The sequence below is a fragment of the Erinaceus europaeus genome, chromosome 14, assembly GCF_950295315.1.
Source record: "Erinaceus europaeus chromosome 14, mEriEur2.1, whole genome shotgun sequence".
NCBI lineage: Eukaryota > Metazoa > Chordata > Mammalia > Eulipotyphla > Erinaceidae > Erinaceus > Erinaceus europaeus.
Genome location: NC_080175.1, coordinates 27,207,241 through 27,225,138, shown reverse-complemented (window position 1 = coordinate 27,225,138; position 17,898 = coordinate 27,207,241). Strand labels below are relative to the sequence as shown.

At 40.1% G+C, this 17,898-nt stretch overlaps 1 protein-coding gene across 1 annotated transcript in view; it reads right to left on the bottom strand.

Annotated features, from left to right (window-relative positions):
• OGA (O-GlcNAcase) overlaps positions 1-17,898 on the bottom strand; it is a 43,693-nt gene that overhangs the window by 11,209 nt on the left and 14,586 nt on the right. Inside the window, exons 6-14 of the mRNA XM_007533846.3 lie at positions 17,327-17,425; positions 14,384-14,668; positions 13,031-13,189; positions 11,647-12,260; positions 10,184-10,358; positions 7,034-7,119; positions 5,981-6,085; positions 5,376-5,461; positions 4,904-5,096 (exon numbers count right to left, since the gene is read on the bottom strand). Of these exons, the coding sequence (XP_007533908.1) occupies positions 4,904-5,096; positions 5,376-5,461; positions 5,981-6,085; positions 7,034-7,119; positions 10,184-10,358; positions 11,647-12,260; positions 13,031-13,189; positions 14,384-14,668; positions 17,327-17,425 (1,802 nt within the window). The remainder of the gene's footprint in view (positions 1-4,903; positions 5,097-5,375; positions 5,462-5,980; positions 6,086-7,033; positions 7,120-10,183; positions 10,359-11,646; positions 12,261-13,030; positions 13,190-14,383; positions 14,669-17,326; positions 17,426-17,898) is intronic.

Here is a 17,898-nt window from a genome sequence, read left to right as displayed (position 1 = left end):
CAGTATATCAAAAAGATTGTTCATCATGACCAAGTGGGGTTTATCCCAGGCATGCAAGGTTGGTTTAATATACGTAAATCAATCAATGTGATCCACCACATCAACAAAAGCAAGACCAAAAACCACATGGTCCTATCAATAGATGCAGAGAAAGCCTTTGACAAAATACAACATCCTTTTATGATCAAAACACTACAAAAAATGGGAATAGATGGAAAATTCCTGAAGATAGTGGAGTCTATATATAGCAAACCTACAGCCAACATCAAACTCAATGGTGAAAACTGGAAGCATTTCCCCTCAGATCAGGTACTAGACAGGGCTGCCCACTATCACCATTACTATTCAACATAGTGTTGGAAGTTCTTGCCATAGCAATCAGGCAGGAGCAAGGAATTAAAGGCATACAGATTGGAAGAGAAGAAGTCAAACTCTCCTTATTTGCAGATGACATGATAGTATACATGGAAAAACCTAAGGAATCCAGCAAGAAGCTTTTGGAAATCATCAGGCAATACAGTAAGGTGTCAGGCTATAAAATTAACATTCAAAAGTCAGTGGCATTCCTCTATGCAAACACTAAGTTAGAAGAAATTGAAATCCAGAAATCAGTTCCTTTTTCTATAGCAACAAAAACAATAAAATATCTAGGAGTAAACCTAACCAAAGAAGTGAAAGACTTGTATACTGAAAATTATGAGTCACTACTCAAAGAAATTGAAAAAGACACAAAGAAGTGGAAAGATATTCCATGCTCATGGGTTGGAAGAATTAACATCATCAAAATGAATATATTACCCAGAGCCATCTACAAATTTAATGCTATCCCCATCAAGATCCCAAGCACATTTTTTAGGAGGATAGAAAAAATGCTACAAATGTTTATCTGGAACCAGAAAAGACCTAGAATTGCCAAAACAATCTTGAGAAAAAAGAACAGAACCGGAGGCATCACACTCCCAGATCTCAAACTGTATTATAGGGCCACTGTCATCAAAACTGCTTGGTACTGGAACATGAACAGCACACTGACCAGTGGAATAGAATTGAGAGCCCAGAAATGAGGCCCCACACCTATGGACATCTAATCTTTGACAAAGGGGCCCAGACGATTACATGGGGAAAGCAGAGTCTCTTCAACAAATGGTGTTGGAAACAATGGGTTGAAACATGCAGAAGAATGAAACTGAATCACTCTATTTCAAATACAAAAGTAAATTCCAAGTGGATCAAGGACTTGGATGTTAGACCACAAACTATCAGATACTTAGAGGAAAATATAGGCAGAACTTTTTTCCGCATAAATTTTAAAGACATTTTCAATGAAACGAATCCAATTACAAGGAAGACTAAGGCAAGAATAAACCTATGGGACTACATCAAATTAAAAAGCTTCTTCACAGCAAAAGAAACCACTACCCAAACCAAGAAACCCCTCACAGAATGGGAGAAGATCTTTACATGTCATACATCAGATAAGAGTTTAATAACCAACATATATAAAGAGCTTGCCAGACTCAACAACAAGACAACAAATAACCCCATCCAAAAATGGGGGGAGGACTTGGACAGAATATTCACCACAGAAGAGATCCAAAAGGCCGAGAAACACATGAAAAAATGCTCTAAGTCTCTGATTATCAGAGAAATGCAAATCAAGACAATGAGATATCACTTCACTCCTGTGAGAATGTCATACATCAGAAAAGGGAACAGCAGCAAAAGCTGGAAAGGGTGTGGGGTCAAAGGAACCCTCCTGCACTGCTGGTGGGAATGTCAATTGGTCCAACCTCTGTGGCGAACAGTCTGGAGAACTCTCAGAAGGCTAGAAATGGACCTACCCTATGACCCTGCAATTCCCCTCCTGGGGATATATCCTAAGGAACCCAACACATCCATCCAAAAAGATCTGTGTACACATATGTTCTTGGCAGCACAATTTGTAATAGCCAAAACTTGGAAGCAACCCAGGTGTCCCAACAACAGATGAGTGGCTGAGCAAGTTGTGGTATATATACACAATGGAATACTACTCAGCTGTAAAAAATGGTGACTTCACTGTTTTCAGCCGATCTTGGATGGACCTTGAAAAAATCATGTTGAGTGAAATAAGTCAGAAACAGAAGGATGAATATGTGATGATCTCACTCTCAGACCGAAGTTGAAAAACGAGATTAGAAAAGAAAACACAAGTTAAACCTGAAATGGTATTGGAGTATTACACCAAAGTAAAAGACTCTGGGGTGGGTGGGGAGAATACAGGTCCATGAAAGATGATGAATGACATAGTGGGGGTTGTATTGTTAAATGGGAATCTGGGGAATGTTATGCATATACAAACTATTGTATTTACTGTTGAATGTAAAACATTAATTCCCCAATAAAGAAATAAATTATTTAAAAAAAAATTTTTCATGGGGGTGGGTTATGGGCACATGGCACAAACTGCAAGGCCTAAGGATCCCGGTTTGAGCCCCTGGCTCCCCACCTGCAGGGGGGGGGTCACTTTACAATTGGTGAAGCAGGTCTACAGATGTTTTATCTTTCTCTCCCCCTCCCTGTCTTCCCCTCCTCTCTAGATTTCTCTGTCCTATCCAACAACAACAGCTGTAACAGCAACAATAATAATAATTACAAGGGCAACAAAGTGGGAAAAATGGCCTCCAGGAGCAGTGGATTTATAGTGTAGGCACTGAGCCCCAGCGATAATCCTGGAGGCAAAAAATTAAATTTATTTTTTAGGACAGATAAATTGAGGGAGAAGAGGGAGATAGAAAGAGAGAAAGACATTTGCAGACCCCCTTCACTATTCATTAAAAGTCCCTGCTGCAGATGGGGAGTAGGGTCTTAAACCTGGTTCCTAGCACATAGTACTATGTGGATAGGATAGAGAGAAATTGAAAGGGGGAGATAAAGAGAGACAGAAACAGACACTTGCAGACCTGCTTAGCTGCTTGTGAAGCACCTCTCCTCTCCAACCCCCCATAGGTGGGGACCTGGGAGTTCAAACCTAGATCCTTGCACGTAGTACCCAAATGAGAATTTTTAATCACCTAATCAACCCTTTGCTGAGTAACCAGAGAGACCAGTGTGATGCATCAAAATGAGGACAAGATTCAATTGTCTATGTATTTAGTCATCATGGGGGTTCAGTGCCAGCATTACAAGTTCCAGTGACCTTTTCCCCCCTCTATTTTATTGGATAACAGAGAGGATGAGGGGAGTCAGGCGGTTGTGCAGCGGATTAAGCGCAGGTGGCGCAAAGTGCAAGGAATGGCGTAAGAATGCCAGTTCAACTCCCCGGCTCCGACCTGCAGAGGAGTCGCTTTACACGCAATGAAGCGGGTCTGCAGGTGTCTATTTTTCTTTCCCTGCCTTCCCCTCCTCTCTCTATTTCTCTCTGTCCTATCCAACAACAACATCAATAACAACAATAATAACTACAACAATAAAACAAGGGCAACAAAAGGGAATAAATATTTTTAAAAAAAAAGCGGGGATGGGAGATAAGGAGACATAACTGCAGGCCTGTTTCACCACTCATGAGGTGTCCATACTGCGGGTGGGGAGTAGGTGCTCAAACCAAGTCTTTGCACATGCTTAACCAGGTTTGCCACTGCCTGGCCCCCTCTATGTCCTCTTTTATTTAAGTATACAACTATATTCCCACATTAAAAAAAAAAAATCATTGGTGCTCAGTGCCTGCAAGATGCATCCATTGCTCCTGGCAGTCATCCCCCCCCCCCTTTCTTCTTATTTAATAGGGCAGAGAAATAGGGAGGGATGGGGAAGATATAGAGAATAATAGAGATAGCTGCAGCACTGCTGCATCACTTAAGAAGCTTCCTCCTGGGAGTTAGTTGGTAGCGCAGCGGGTTAAGCGCACGTGGTACAAAGCACAAGGACTGGCCTAAGGATCCCGGTTCAAGCCCCCAGCCCCCCACCTGCAAGGGGAGTCGCTTCACAGGCGGTGAAGCAGGTCTGCAGGTGTCTATCTTTCTCTTCCCCTCCTCTCTCCATTTCTCTCTGTCCTATCCAACAACAAAGACATCAATAACAATAAAAACAAGGGCAACAAAAGGGAAAATATAAATAAAATAAAAAATTTAAAAAAAAAGAAACTTCCTCCCTGAAAATCTGGAGGTAGCGCCACAGGTTAAGCACACATGGCACAAAGCTCAAGGATCCTGGTTCGAGCCCCCTGCCCCCACCTATAGGGGAGTCACTTCACAGGCAGTGAAGCAGGTCTGCAGGTGTCTTTGTCTCCCCGTCTCCCCCTCCCCTCTTGATTTCTCTCTGTCCTATCCAACAATGATATCATTAACAACAATAACTACAATAAAACAAGGGCAACAAAAGGGAATATAAAAAAAAATTTAATTAAAAAAAAAACAAAAAACTTCCTCCCTGCACATGGGCCAGGGAGCTTGGGATGAGGTCCTTGCACATGGTAGCCAGTTTGCTCAACCAAAGGCACAGGCGCCACTGCCTGGGTCATCCTTTTCTTTTTCTTTTAAATTTTATTTATTAATGAGAAAGACAGGAGGAGAGAGAGAGAGAGAGAGAGAGAGAGAGAGAGAGAGAGGAAGAACCAGACATCACTCTGGTATATGTGCTGCCAGGGATTGAACTCGGGACCTCATGCTTGAGAATCCAACACTTTTTATCTACTGTGCTACCTCCCGGACCACTCCTTTCTCTCCCCCCGCCTTCATTATTTTAAAATTTTCACAATAAGGATGAGGACAGACAGCATAATGGTTATATAAAGAGTCTTTCATGACCGAGGCTCCAAAGTCCTAGAATCAATCCCCGACACCACTATAATCAGAGTTGAGCAGTGCTCTGGTATATATATATATATATTAAATTATCACAATATAATTCTAAACTTGTGTATTACCTCAGCCTCAGAAAGTTCTTTATCACCATTTGGCTTGGTATATTTCTCTTGCATGAAGGGAATCCAGGAAATCTTACATTTTTTAATGAAAGGGGTCACATCTACAGTGCCCAAGGCATAACCACATATACCGTCTTCATCTTCTAGGACAAAGCAGTAATCCAGGCTAAGGGAAAGTAGCCCTCCTACTAATCTGCTCAAAAAGAAAAGATGCCAGAGTGAGTTTTTAACTTACAAATACAACTCTTCAGACTTCAATAATGTATGGTCCAATGAACATGAATAGTAAGCAATGGAAACCACTTTCATAAAAAACTAGAAACATACACATTAATATTTAAGTTGAATTAGAACTAAAATGAGATTTCTAAAATAAACAACCTCAATCATCATCTCCCCTCAACCCAATACATTTGGCTGTGGAATGTCAACTCCCAAATCCAACATCTAATCCAAATACTACACCACATACTTGTCTCCAATAAGGTCAGGTTGACTTTGAAAAGGTAAACCCACTCCATCGTCATACATTTCTCTGCAAATCTTGTACACGGATGCCTAAAAATATAATCTAGTTAAGCAGCACATCAAGAAAAACTGCAATAGAATCTAACAACAAAAAGACTCGTAAATCAGACTGGACTTTTAGAGACTCAGTTTTCTATGCACAATTATCTTAGTAAGCAATTGTTCTTAACTGTGGACACTTTGTGGCCTGCAGAAGAGTAACAATTTGAAACTGGAGCACTATATACTGGAGAAAAATCAGGCAAGAACAATAATTTGGACATACTGTCTAATAATTCCAATTCTGAATACAATTGATCAGATTTTTAAAAGGAGGAAGTATATAGCCTGAAATGCAATGAGTTTAAATTTCTTAAATTTCCTCACACTGTTCTAGTTAACTTTCCTCCATCTAAAGTGCATATCTGAAGTCACAGAACTGATTTTTTTGCAGAACCACTGTGCTGTTTCTCCAGCCCAGAACTGATTTGTTAAACCAATGAATGAGTTCAAAGGAAAGTAGTAAATGTTTATCATAATTATACACCATGTTGGTAAGTAGGCAATTACCTCATCTTTAGGAAAATATGGCCTGATAGTATAAACTTTGGAGGTAGGAGTCAGTGGGGGTGGCTGAAAAAAGAGGTCATTTGCTCCATCAATTGGCAGCAAACGCTGTAGAAAGAAAAAAAAAAGAAGCTAAGTTAGCACTGGGAAGACAGTCATTTTTTAAAAATGGGTGTGCACTGCAGATTACCAACTTAACATTAACTGGCTACTGCAGGCAGACCTAAAGAAGAGGGGTGTACTATATTTTACTAGTATAAACACCTCTTTGTTTAGGAAAGGGAATGCTTCTGAATAGGAATTACCCAAACTGGGTTACATAGCTTTATAGTATTTTAATGGAGATTTAATTTTACAATTAAAAAATCTACTCCAATTATAACAAAAAAAAAAATTTAACCAATCTTATATAGACCATCTCACTACTAAAAGATGGCAGAACAGACTGTCAGGAGGAGAGGTTTGGTCTGAAGAGGGTTATCTGTCCAGGAGACGCTTTATCCCCTAAGCAATGCGCTTCATTTTGCTGTGCGCAGCAGAGCACCTGTTGGGGGGAGAAAAGTAGAGCACCTGAAAAGTCCATGAACAAATTCCGGCACCAGAATAGTTTTATATTTTGTTCCAATTTGCATTAATAAACTACTCGGTCAAGTAAAAGTTTTCTTTATAAAATAATTGGGAAAGTATCCTTCAGCAATGAGATGCATCTATCTTTTTTTGCTCATGGAGTTCCCATTGGCAGACAAGCATGCGCGCATTGTGCATTGCGGGCGCAGATTAAATGCTGTGCGACCTGCAAAGAAACAATGTGAAGTATATACCTAGAGCCGCTGCGCTTCGCAGGCGCGGGGGGGGGGGGGGGATTGGCAGCATCTCCTTCAGAAATTACTGTGAAAGAGGAGGAAAATTTGATTTAAAAATCCAGTTATATAACTAAATTGAATTTGGGACTAGAAAGCCTTCGGCAGACCAATCCTTCCAGCCATCTGATGCGCAACATAAGTTTTCTCATAAAACAAAGAAAATGTCAATTCAGTTGTGAATTCATATTGATACCTGGAACTCTCCTGCTAGACCACCTCTAAAGGCCCAGGGTTCTTGGTCTCCAATTAAGAACTGTGCTGAAGAATGACTACGACACCCTGTTGAGATCAGATCCAAGCGGAGAATGTTACGAGAAAGGGGATTTCCTGGGGTCTCAAAGTTCCAACAAACTAACAAAACACGTTGTGGAAATAACTCTCTAACATTAATAATCCAGGGTTTCAGGACAAGGCTGTGATAATAATTTTTTAATTTGTAATAAAAGTTCAATAGATAGTCTCTCCTCTTACTAATCAACAACTAGTATTAAAATTGACTACTGGAAAGTCTCAAATTTAAACATTTCCTACATATAGCCCATAAAAATAAGTAAAATAAAAATCAACTCAGCTGCTTGCTCTGTAGTAAAATCAGTTTGTTGTAAATAAAGTGAAATAAATGAGATGAAACATTTTATTATCACAGCCCATGAAGGAATTAAACCTGTCTGAAGTCACATTTTTCATTTGGTGGGAGGGTACAGGAATGGGGAAGGAGGAAGGGGTTAATCTTGTCAGAAAACTAAGATCAACAGAATAAATAAAAATGCTAAAGTGACAATAAAACAATGTGAAATTTGTTTTTTTCTGACAATCCAAATTCAAGCCTGGTTTGTAAGATCAGTCTGAGATATATCCTTAAGAACCAAGGAGAGTCAACTGATTCTCCTACTTTATCCATAGCTCAGGCATACTTTTCTTTGAAAAGTATGACGACTGGTTCCTCTGATAATCTTTGTAACGCAATTTTACACATGCTGTGAGGTCCAGAAGTTAGCATTAAGGTCAATCACTTCACCAACCACTTAACTAACTTCACAGGCAATAAAGGCAACCAAGAATAAGAAATTATAGGTAAATATTTGGAAGCCAAATCAAAATGATCTGCCTAGTCTTCTGACAAGATAAAGCAGCGCAACATAATCCTTTTCCATTTGAAGACAGCATTCTACCTCCTGTTCAAGTTAACAGTCTCATCAGTATAATACATAGTGTGCTAGTCAGACAGTCCCAAAGCAAACTACATTTTTGCTAACAATTCAGTCCCATTAAGAGATAATATCCAGGTTTGTCATCTTTTAGGGACAGGGGTACTTCGGACATATGTTTGTAAAATAAATGTGAAACGAAATAGGGTCAAAATTTAGGCTATGACAAAAACCTTCCCCATTCCATGACTCAGTGTAAATTTACACTGCAGGAAAAAGCTGTTCCTCTTAAACTTTTAAGATCAGCCAATTTCCCCTAGACCCCTCCCCCCCACTTTGAGACTACAACATAACTAGCACTTCCAACTTTTACAATAAAAAGCTGCATGTAAGAAGAGCTGTATAAATGAAAACATGGTTAATGCCTAAGTCGCTGCGCAAACGTGACTTCAGTTCATGCCTACTACTCTTAAATCTACCTGAGCTATCTCACAAAACCTTTCAATTTAAACTAATTAATCATGACATGACGCGCTGTGAACATCTGCCGCTGTCCATCCAATAGTAGTAGACACTTGTGCTGAGGATTCTCCCATCTGTACACAATGGGGAAGAAGATAATAGAAGTCGTTAGTAATCAAAAGTACTGCATAGCCACATTCTTTAAAGGACTGAATGCCAGCTGGACTGGAGAGAGGAGGAAAATTAAGGGCTCTAATTGGTTAACTCTCTGAAATGACTATAGAATGCAAACACTATTTTGTGAGCTTTTGTAAAGCTGTTACATGGGTGCTAAAATAAGTATTTAAAATCCTAAGACTGTACAACAGCTATCTGTACAATTTGGGAAAGCAGCACCCATAAGTGCATGCTGCAAAGGTGAAGTCTGAGGAAAAAGAAGTAATGCTGTAATTTAAAAGTCTTTAGTAATTCTTGAAATGATGAATATAAAATGTATAAAGTGATACTGTCTTAAGCTCAATAATTTAGACTCTAGGTTGGATATCTTAAGATTTCAATCCCAGAAGTCCATGAGTCTAAAAGCAGATAGATCTCTATCACAGAAAAGGGATAAATTGGAGTCTTTTAACGAGAAATCTCTCTTCTATCTGTAGGCTATAGTAAGATTCCACATATCTGTTTTTCCAATTTAACAGACTCCACATGTAGCTACTAATTACTTGTATCACAATTAAATTATTATTTTTCTATTTAAGAGGCCAAAAATATATAGTGAGAAATTGCACTGCTACTCTGCCTTAATCTATGTTCACTGTTTCACATCTAATTCACAACCAAGACCATGTAACCCATCACAGTATTAGTGACTACTATGAACACTATGACTTGTCGGTTAGCCTTACTGCCTGCTGTGTGCTGTATAAAATTCCAGTACATATTCCTCACAGCTGGATTGGAAACCTGGAAGTGAAATGAGGTCCCTAGAGAAACTTGGCCATGCTGGTGCTTTTTACCAAGTTTGAGAATTAAAAACAAAAACAGACAAAACAAAACAAAACAAAACAAAACAAACAAACAAAAAAAAACCCCTGCTTTCCAAGGAGTTACACAGGATTCTAGTCCATATAAATAAGCAAAAAGGTTTTTAGGTGATTATAACTTCCATCCCCTATTAAAACCAAATACTTGGTAGAGGGAATAAATAAAAGACCAGATGAAATAATACCAAGTAGCACCAGAATAGCCTACCACTAAAGCTCGCATGCGCACAGGGCTGGGAGGATGGCTTCCTCTTGCCAGGCCCCTTAGGTCATTTCAGCAACTGTTCTGTTAAGCACATCATTAACGTTACCAAGACACAGCAAGCAGCAGAGAGCTTACAGAGTCACATTTCATAGTGTCTCATCTCCAAATCAGATAAAAGTGGCATATAAGATTCCATCCAGGAAGCATTCAGTCATAGCAAGTTAAAGTCAGTACTTTATAACACATCTTCAAGATATTTATATTGAATTAGCCCAAGGGAGAAAAACCAATGTGGTCAATGTACTTACTGAGACTTGCACCTCAAGTCTACAACAATGGCTATGCCTTTGAAAGAAATTTCGACTAAAAATTTAAACAGAACTGGAAATCTGCCAATTCCCTAAATGTTTTTCTCCATGGGGATAATCATTTTTTTAAACGGGGCAAAAATTACAGGAGGAGACATTTATTATTCCTGGTGCACCTACCTAACCACTGTACAAAAGACTTCACCATAGACATTATACTCTTGATATCCCAAACATAGGAGTACATGTCATAAAGGATTGTCCTGTTGGCACAATTCGAGAGTCGAGTGAACATTCCCATCACCAGTCCACACATCTCTTCAAACTTGGCTGCTCGTGACCGCCATTCTTCAATCTATTTAGAATCAAGAAAGGAAGAAAAATTCAACAAAGTCATCTAAAACAAGGGGCTGGAGAGATATCTCTGTGGTAGAGTACAGGACACCTAAGGTTCAATTCCTAGCATTACATATGCCAGAAGCTGAGCAATGCTCTGATCTCTCATTCCTTTCTCTCTTATAAAAATAAACTGAAGGCTGGCAGGTATATGACCAGATGGAGTACACAGGGTACCATGCATGAGAACCTGGGTTCAAGCCCTACGCCACCTCCACCCACCCACCCCACCCCCACCCCACCTCATCTCTCTTTGCTTCTATTTCTGAATCATTAGAAGAAAGAAAAGAAAAACAAAATGGTCAGTAGGAGCAGTGGAGTAGAACAAGCACTGAGCCCCCGTGATATCCCTGATGGCAAAAAAGAAAATTCTGAAATATATTTATAAGCAAAGTTGCTTGTTATCAAGTATAACATAATTTACCTAAACATCAAATGTTTAGGTTTACTTAAACACTGTCTCTCCAATGACAGATTTCCCTGGAACAGTAAACTGACTATTCACCCCCTTAAGGTCAAACTATGGAACTGAGATATCAGATTCAGTAAAGCCCACATCCACTTTACAGAACATATTCTAAGAAATGGCCATTTTTCTGCCAATTACCAAAAAAAATTTTTTTAATATTTATTCTCTTGTTGTCCTTATTTTATTGTTGTAGTTATTGTTGTTGTCGTTGGATAGGACAGAGAGAAATGGAGAGATGGGGAAGACAGAGAGGAGGAGAGAAAAATAGATCCCTCAGACCTGCTTCACCACTTGTGAAGCAACTCCCCTGCAGGTGGGGAGTCGAGGGCTTGAACCAGGTTCCTTACGCCAGTCTTTGTGTTTGTGCCACCTGCACTTAACCCGCTGTGCTACTGGCTGACTCCCAATTTTTTTCTTTTTTCGATTTTTTAAAATATTTCTTTCCTTTTGTTGCCCTTGTTTTTTTATTGTTGTAGTTATTATTGGTTATTGATATCCTTGTTGTTGGATAGGACAGAGAGAAATGGAGAGAGGAGAGGAAGACAGAGAGGGGGACAGAAAGATAGACACCTACAGACCTGCTTCACTGCCTGTGAAGCAACTCCCCTGCAGGTGGGGAGCCAGGGGCTTGAACTGGGATCCTCACGCTGGTCCTTGCGCTTAACCTGCTGCACTACCACCCGACTCCCAATTTTTTTTTTTTTAAACCTCTTTCAGATTACCAGCATGGGGACATGTCCAGGCCAAACAAAGCAGCAAAGAAATTAAGCATATACACCTTTTCAGAATCTTTTCCTTTGCAATTGACACTGACAACACTGCTATTTGCTCGAAGCCACTGGAACTCTCGTAACATCTGTGCTCCTTTGGGTCCATGTTCGTAAGGAAGGTAGAACAGATCAGCAAGTAATTGCAAATCCTCCAGAGTCACTGGTTCTGCAGTATACAAAGGCTTTTCATTTGGACCCGGTACAAACTGTTCCTTGTTTGTTTGCTCATCAGTTTGCATAGGCGCAATATCACTAATGCAATCTTCCTGCATAGACATCTCTGGAGATTTTGATTCAGCTATGCTCTCCTTATCAGTATCCATTGGTTTCAATTCCTCTGCCATTTTAGCTTCAACAATTTCAGTTAATATGTGATTGTCATTCTTCTGATCTGCTTCTTCTTGTTTCTCTACTACCATGTCCATGGGTTCCTCGTCTGGCTGTTTCTTTTCTTCTTCCTTAGTCAAGGATGTAGGTTCACCACTCAAGGTTGCTCCCTGACTCATAATGGGCTCCTGGTAAACAGTAGTAACTACAGTCGTTGCATTTAAAGAGGGTGCTGCAACCAAGGGAGTTCCATCAACTACACTTGCTTTAGCTCCACTGTGTGCAACTTGTCTACCTATAAAAGCAAATTGCCACAAAGATAATCAGAATTACAAACAGCACAAATTAGATATAGAAAAATGTTTTTTCTGGAGGCCTGGCGGTAGCTGTGAGTTGAAGCACACATGGCATAAAGCTCAAGGACCACTGCAAGGATCCCAGTTCGAGCCCCCAGCTCCCCACCAACAGAGGAGACGCTTCACAAGCAGTGAAGCAAGTCTACAGGTGTCTTATCTTTCTATCCCTTCCTCTCTCAATCTCTCTGTCCTATCCAATAACAATGACAGCAATAACAACAACAACAGGGACAAAGCCAACAAAAGGGAAAAAATAGCCTCCAGGTACAGTAGATTCGTAGTGCAGGCACCGAGCCCGCCCAAGTGATAACCTTGGGAGGTAAGAAAGAAAAAAAAAATCTTTCTCTCTAACTGGAACTTAGATTCCAAATATTGACCACTGAAACAGTACAATTTCTATAAATCACTAGAAAAGGAGTTAGGGAGGGGAAAGAGGAGAGACAAACAGGAGACTAACATTCCTCAACATGCCAGCACCTGTTATTATCTTCCCTCCTGAAGACTTATATTTTAAAATAGTTACTTCAAAAAAATTAAAGCAAATTAGCATTTAATCAAAATAAAAGCTACAAAAGGTCAAAAGTATGATTCTAAAGACCTTATTATTCTCCAGATGCCTAAATTTCACGTTGCTTGGAAGGGTCTATGGTGAGGCATGCCACATGTTCTTTTGTCTCAACCATGTCCAACCTAATTTAACCAAACTTACTGCTGTACTGATGAGGTACACCAAACTCCTGCAACCACTCTGTTAGGGCTAACTTTAGGGCCATTTGTGGACTGTACAGTACATCAGTTTCAATATCTTCATCACTGCCTTCATTTTCTAACTTTATTTGGATGGATACAGTACTGTCTTCACTGTCAGCTGAAAAAAAAAAGAAAAGCATAAAAATTAAACAATTTTGATGATGGCAAATGGTAATACTAGAGGTGGAACTCAGGACCAAATTCTTGAGTCCAATATTTTATCCACTGTGCCACCTCCTGGGTAGCAGGGCTTAGAGCTTAGTGGGCAAATACTGTAAAAAGGAAGAATGAATAAATTAACTATTGCATCACGGGGGCAAGACAGCTCACATATGAACAGAGATAAAAGAATGAAACTCTGTGCTAAAATAGAAACTTAAGCATGAATTCCTTAACTTGCTATTCTAAATCCTCTACCCTTAGCTTTCTTCACTTTCCTGCATACAGTCCCTATTTGGCTAACATCTACTACTCCAATTAACTCAATTTAGCTAAAGCCTACTACTCCTTAATGTGACTTATGCTCTGCCTTAGAACAGGTGTAAGTGCCAAATATACAAAGTAGACTGAGAATATATCCTCTAAAGGGAGGTACTGACTCAATAAAAATAATTGGAAATAGGGCTGCAGAACTGGGAAACACAATAAATATACAACCATGTATCTGCAAGCATCAAGATCTGACATTTCAATAGAATCAAAACAGGTCAAAATTCAAATAACCTAAACTTTCAGTGCTGCTCAGTGAAGTCACAAGCATGAAGTCTTGAATTCAATCCCTGGTTTTTACATATGCAAGTGTACTGCTCTGGTTCTCTCTTTCATTACCAATAAAATATATTTTTGAAAGAGTTCTACCATATTCCATTTAATAAAATCAGCTGAAAGAACACAGTGAATCAGAATAATAACTGATAACAGAAATGCTAGAAGACTATATGGTGTCTACTGTGTGCCTTCAGAGGCTAACTTTTAACATTTTAAAAGTAAAGTCCAGACTAGGTAAGGGAAATAGCATAATGACTATACAGAGATTCTCATGCCTGAGGCTCCAGAGTCCCAGGTTTAATCTTCTGCATAACCAGAAACCAGAGCTGAGCTAACTCTGGTAAATAAAGTCCAGGCCAAAAGGTTAAATAACTTATCTAAAGTCACTCAGCTCTTCTAGTATATACAAATTTCATTCACAGAACTAAATAACACAAAACTTAAATTGTGGTAAGAAAAAATAAAATATAGTAAAATCATACATATCAATGGTTCTAGTTAAAACTCTTCCCTCTGACCAAGGGCAAGGATGATATCTACTTACTCATCACTACATCTTTTCTCACTCCATTCATGTTTGATTTGTACCAGGTGGCAAGGGTGTGGATAGCAACATAGTTGGCTTCAAATTCACAGTTTGGATTAGTGAGAACTCCTTTTAACCGTGGGATGAGTTCTGTAGATCTTCCTTTGTAGGGGCCCAGAAACAGTCTCTTCTGATCATAATCATTGGCATGAATGTTATCCCAGATAACAGGAGCCCTCTTAATAATCTTAGAAACTTCTTCAATGGACTCTACTGGAATTTCTTTAGAAACAACTTTGGGCCCTAGAAATAATGATTAACATTTGTTGAAAGATCTTCACAGACCAATCTTCAAAATACAATGCACATAACTTTTTACTATATTTTACTTCTAAGTATACTTTTTTGTTTGTGTTCTTTTTTCTTTTCTTTTTTTTGACACCTGCAGACTTGTTTCGCTGCCTGTGAAGCGACTCTACTGCAGGTGGGGAGCCGGGGGCTCGAACCAGGATCCTTATGCCAGTCCTTGCGCTTTGTGCCATGTGCACTTAACCCGCTGCGCCACTGGTTGGCTCCCATAAGGATACTTTTTTAAGCTTTATTTTATTTTCTTATGATTTTTTCTTTTTAATTTTTTTTTTTCCCTCCAGGGTTATTGCTGGGCTCGGTGCCTGCACCATGAATCCACCGCTCGTGGAGGCCATTTTTCCCCCTTTTTGTTGCCCTAGTTGTTGCAGCCTTGTTGCGGTTATCATTGCCATTGTTGACGTTGCTTTGGTGTTGGATAGGACAGAGAGAAATGGAGAGAGGAGGGGAAGACAGAGAGAGAGGGGAGAGAAAGACAGACACCTGCAGACCTGCTTCACCGCCCGTGAAGCGACTCCCCTGCAGGTGGGGAGCCGGGGGCTCGCCGGTCGGTCCCTGCGCTTTGCGCCACGTGCGCTTAACCCACTGCGCCACCGCCCGACTCCCTGATTTTTTCTTTTGTTGCCCTTATCATTGTTGTTACTGCTGCCATTATTGTTGGATAGGACAGAGAGAAACTGAGAAAGAAAGGGAAAACAGAGAGGGAAGAGAAAGATTAAGAGACCTGCAGACCTGCTTCACCGCCTGTGAAGCGAACCCCCTGCAGGTGAGGAGCTAGGGGCTCAAACAGGGATCCTTACACTGGTCCTTGTGCTTTGTGCCATGCGTGCTTAACCTGCTGTGCCACTACCTGGCTCCTGTAAGTATACTTTCTAACAATTTCTCTTTTTTTCTCTCTTACCTTAACATCTTTTTTAAAAAAAAAAAAAAAAAATCAATGAGAGGGATAGAAAGAGATAGAAAGAACCAGATATCATTCTGGTACATGTGCTGCCAGGGATTTAACTCAGGACCTCATGCTTGAGAGTCCAATGTTTTATTCACTGTGCCACCTCCCGGGCCACCATAACATCTTTTTTATTCAGTCTTATCTCACTCCTCATTTCCAGATTTCTATAGAAATGGAACCGAGGGTGGGGAAAGATAGCATAATGGTTATGGCAAACAGACTCCCATGCCTGTTTCAGCTTCAATCCCCTGCACAACCATAAATCAGAATTGAGGCACCAGGTAGTGGCACACCTGGTTGAGCGCACGTTACAATGCTCAAGGACCTGGGTTCAAGCACCTGGTCCCCACCTGCAGAGGGAAAATTTCCCAAGTGGTGAAGCAGGGTTGCAGGTGTCTGTTTCTCTCCCTCTCTATCACCCCCTTCCCTCTCGATTTCTGACTGTGTCTGAAACAATAAAGGTAATAATAATAATAATAAATCATAATTGAGCAGTACTCTGGTGGGAAAAAAATAAATGGAGCTGATAGAAAAAAGTTTTGACTACGCAAGGTTTGAGTGACAATCAAATTGATTATGTTAATAAAGTAACAGAGGAGGAGGTTGAGAAGGTGTTGGGAACCCAGTGCATGGTGGTAGAAGCAAACAGAGGTGGTGCACCCAGTTGACTGCACATTACCATGCATGAGGACCAAGATTCTAGCCCTGGGTCCCCACCTGCAGAGGGGAAGCTTCATGAGTGTGGTGAAGCAGTGCTGCAGGTGCTTCTCCCTGGCCCCCACATCTATCCTCCCCCCCAATTTCTCTCCATCCTATAAAAAAAAAGTATGACAACAGCTGTTTTATGTCACAATTTCTCTCAATAAATTATTTTAAAATAATGTATTTATCTAATGTAATTCAATTAATCTAAACTCTGGAAAGCTGTTTGCCTTTTAATTCTTAGAGTAAAAGCTAATACATCTCTATCAGTTATCAGTTGTCAAACTACCAAGACAAATTGAATTTTATGATACAGAAGTTCCCTAGGGCAAGAGCAATAATACATTTAGACCCAGTTCTCTCTAGGTCCATATAACTTACCAATAACATTCAGATTCAATGTAAAATCTGCAATGATTTTTTTTATTAGTGATGAATTTACACATTATTTAAAAAAAAAAAAAACCAAGGGGGCTGGGCTGTGGCATACTTTGCTAAGCACACATACTAAGTACTATGCACAAGGACCCAGGTTCAAGGCCCCGCTCCCCACCTGTAGCTTCTTCACAAGTGGTGGAGCAGATCTGTAGGTGTCTGTATATCTTTCTCTCTCCTTCCTCTCTCAATTTCTCTTTGTTCTATCAAATAAAATGGAAGGAAAAAAAAAGTAATAAATAGAAAATGGCCGACAGGAGTGGTGGATTCATAGTGCAGGCACTCACTGAGCTCCATCAATAACTCTAGAGGCAAAAAAAAGTTCAAGTATCCAACTGGGCTGGGGAAATAGCTGTTGCAGCGCTCCATGACCTTCAAGCCTGAGACCCCAGGTTTAGTACCTGACATCACCAAAAGCCAGAACTGAGCACGATTCTAGTGTCTTTCTAATCTGGAGGGAAGAAGGGTGTGTGTGTGTGTGTGTGTGTGTTGTGAAAATAAGTACTTACCTGTCCAAAGCACCTCAATTCCAGGTAGAAGCTTTTCACCCACAGTTCTTAAATAAGGAGACTGAGACACATTTGGATAACAGAAAGTACCACAGTATTCTGAATAGGAGAGAAAAAATTAAGTGAAATATTAAGAAGCAAAATGGCCATGGGTTTTTTTTAAAAAAGGAAAAAGTATTTACCAATTCTAAATTATTTCCATCCAAATGCTTAAGTCTCCAAGTCACACATGAAAGGAAATAAAGGAGGTGAAGTTCACTTAAAAATCAATTCAGGGCTGGTGAAAAATCTCACTTGGGTAATGTGCTGTTTTGATATATGGGAGCCAGGATGTATGGGAGCCAGGATTCAACCCACCTGCTGGGTTGAAAGCTTAGGTGCTGTGGTATCTTGTTACTCACACTCTTGTCTTTGCCTTTATCCATGGGGAAGGGAGGGAGGGTATCCATGGGGAAGGGAGGGAAGGAAGGATAGTGGTGTAATGGTTATATAAAAGACTAACTCTGGGAGTCGGGCTTTAGTGCAGCGGGCTAAGCGCAGGTGGCACAAAGCACAAGGGCTGGCATAAGGAT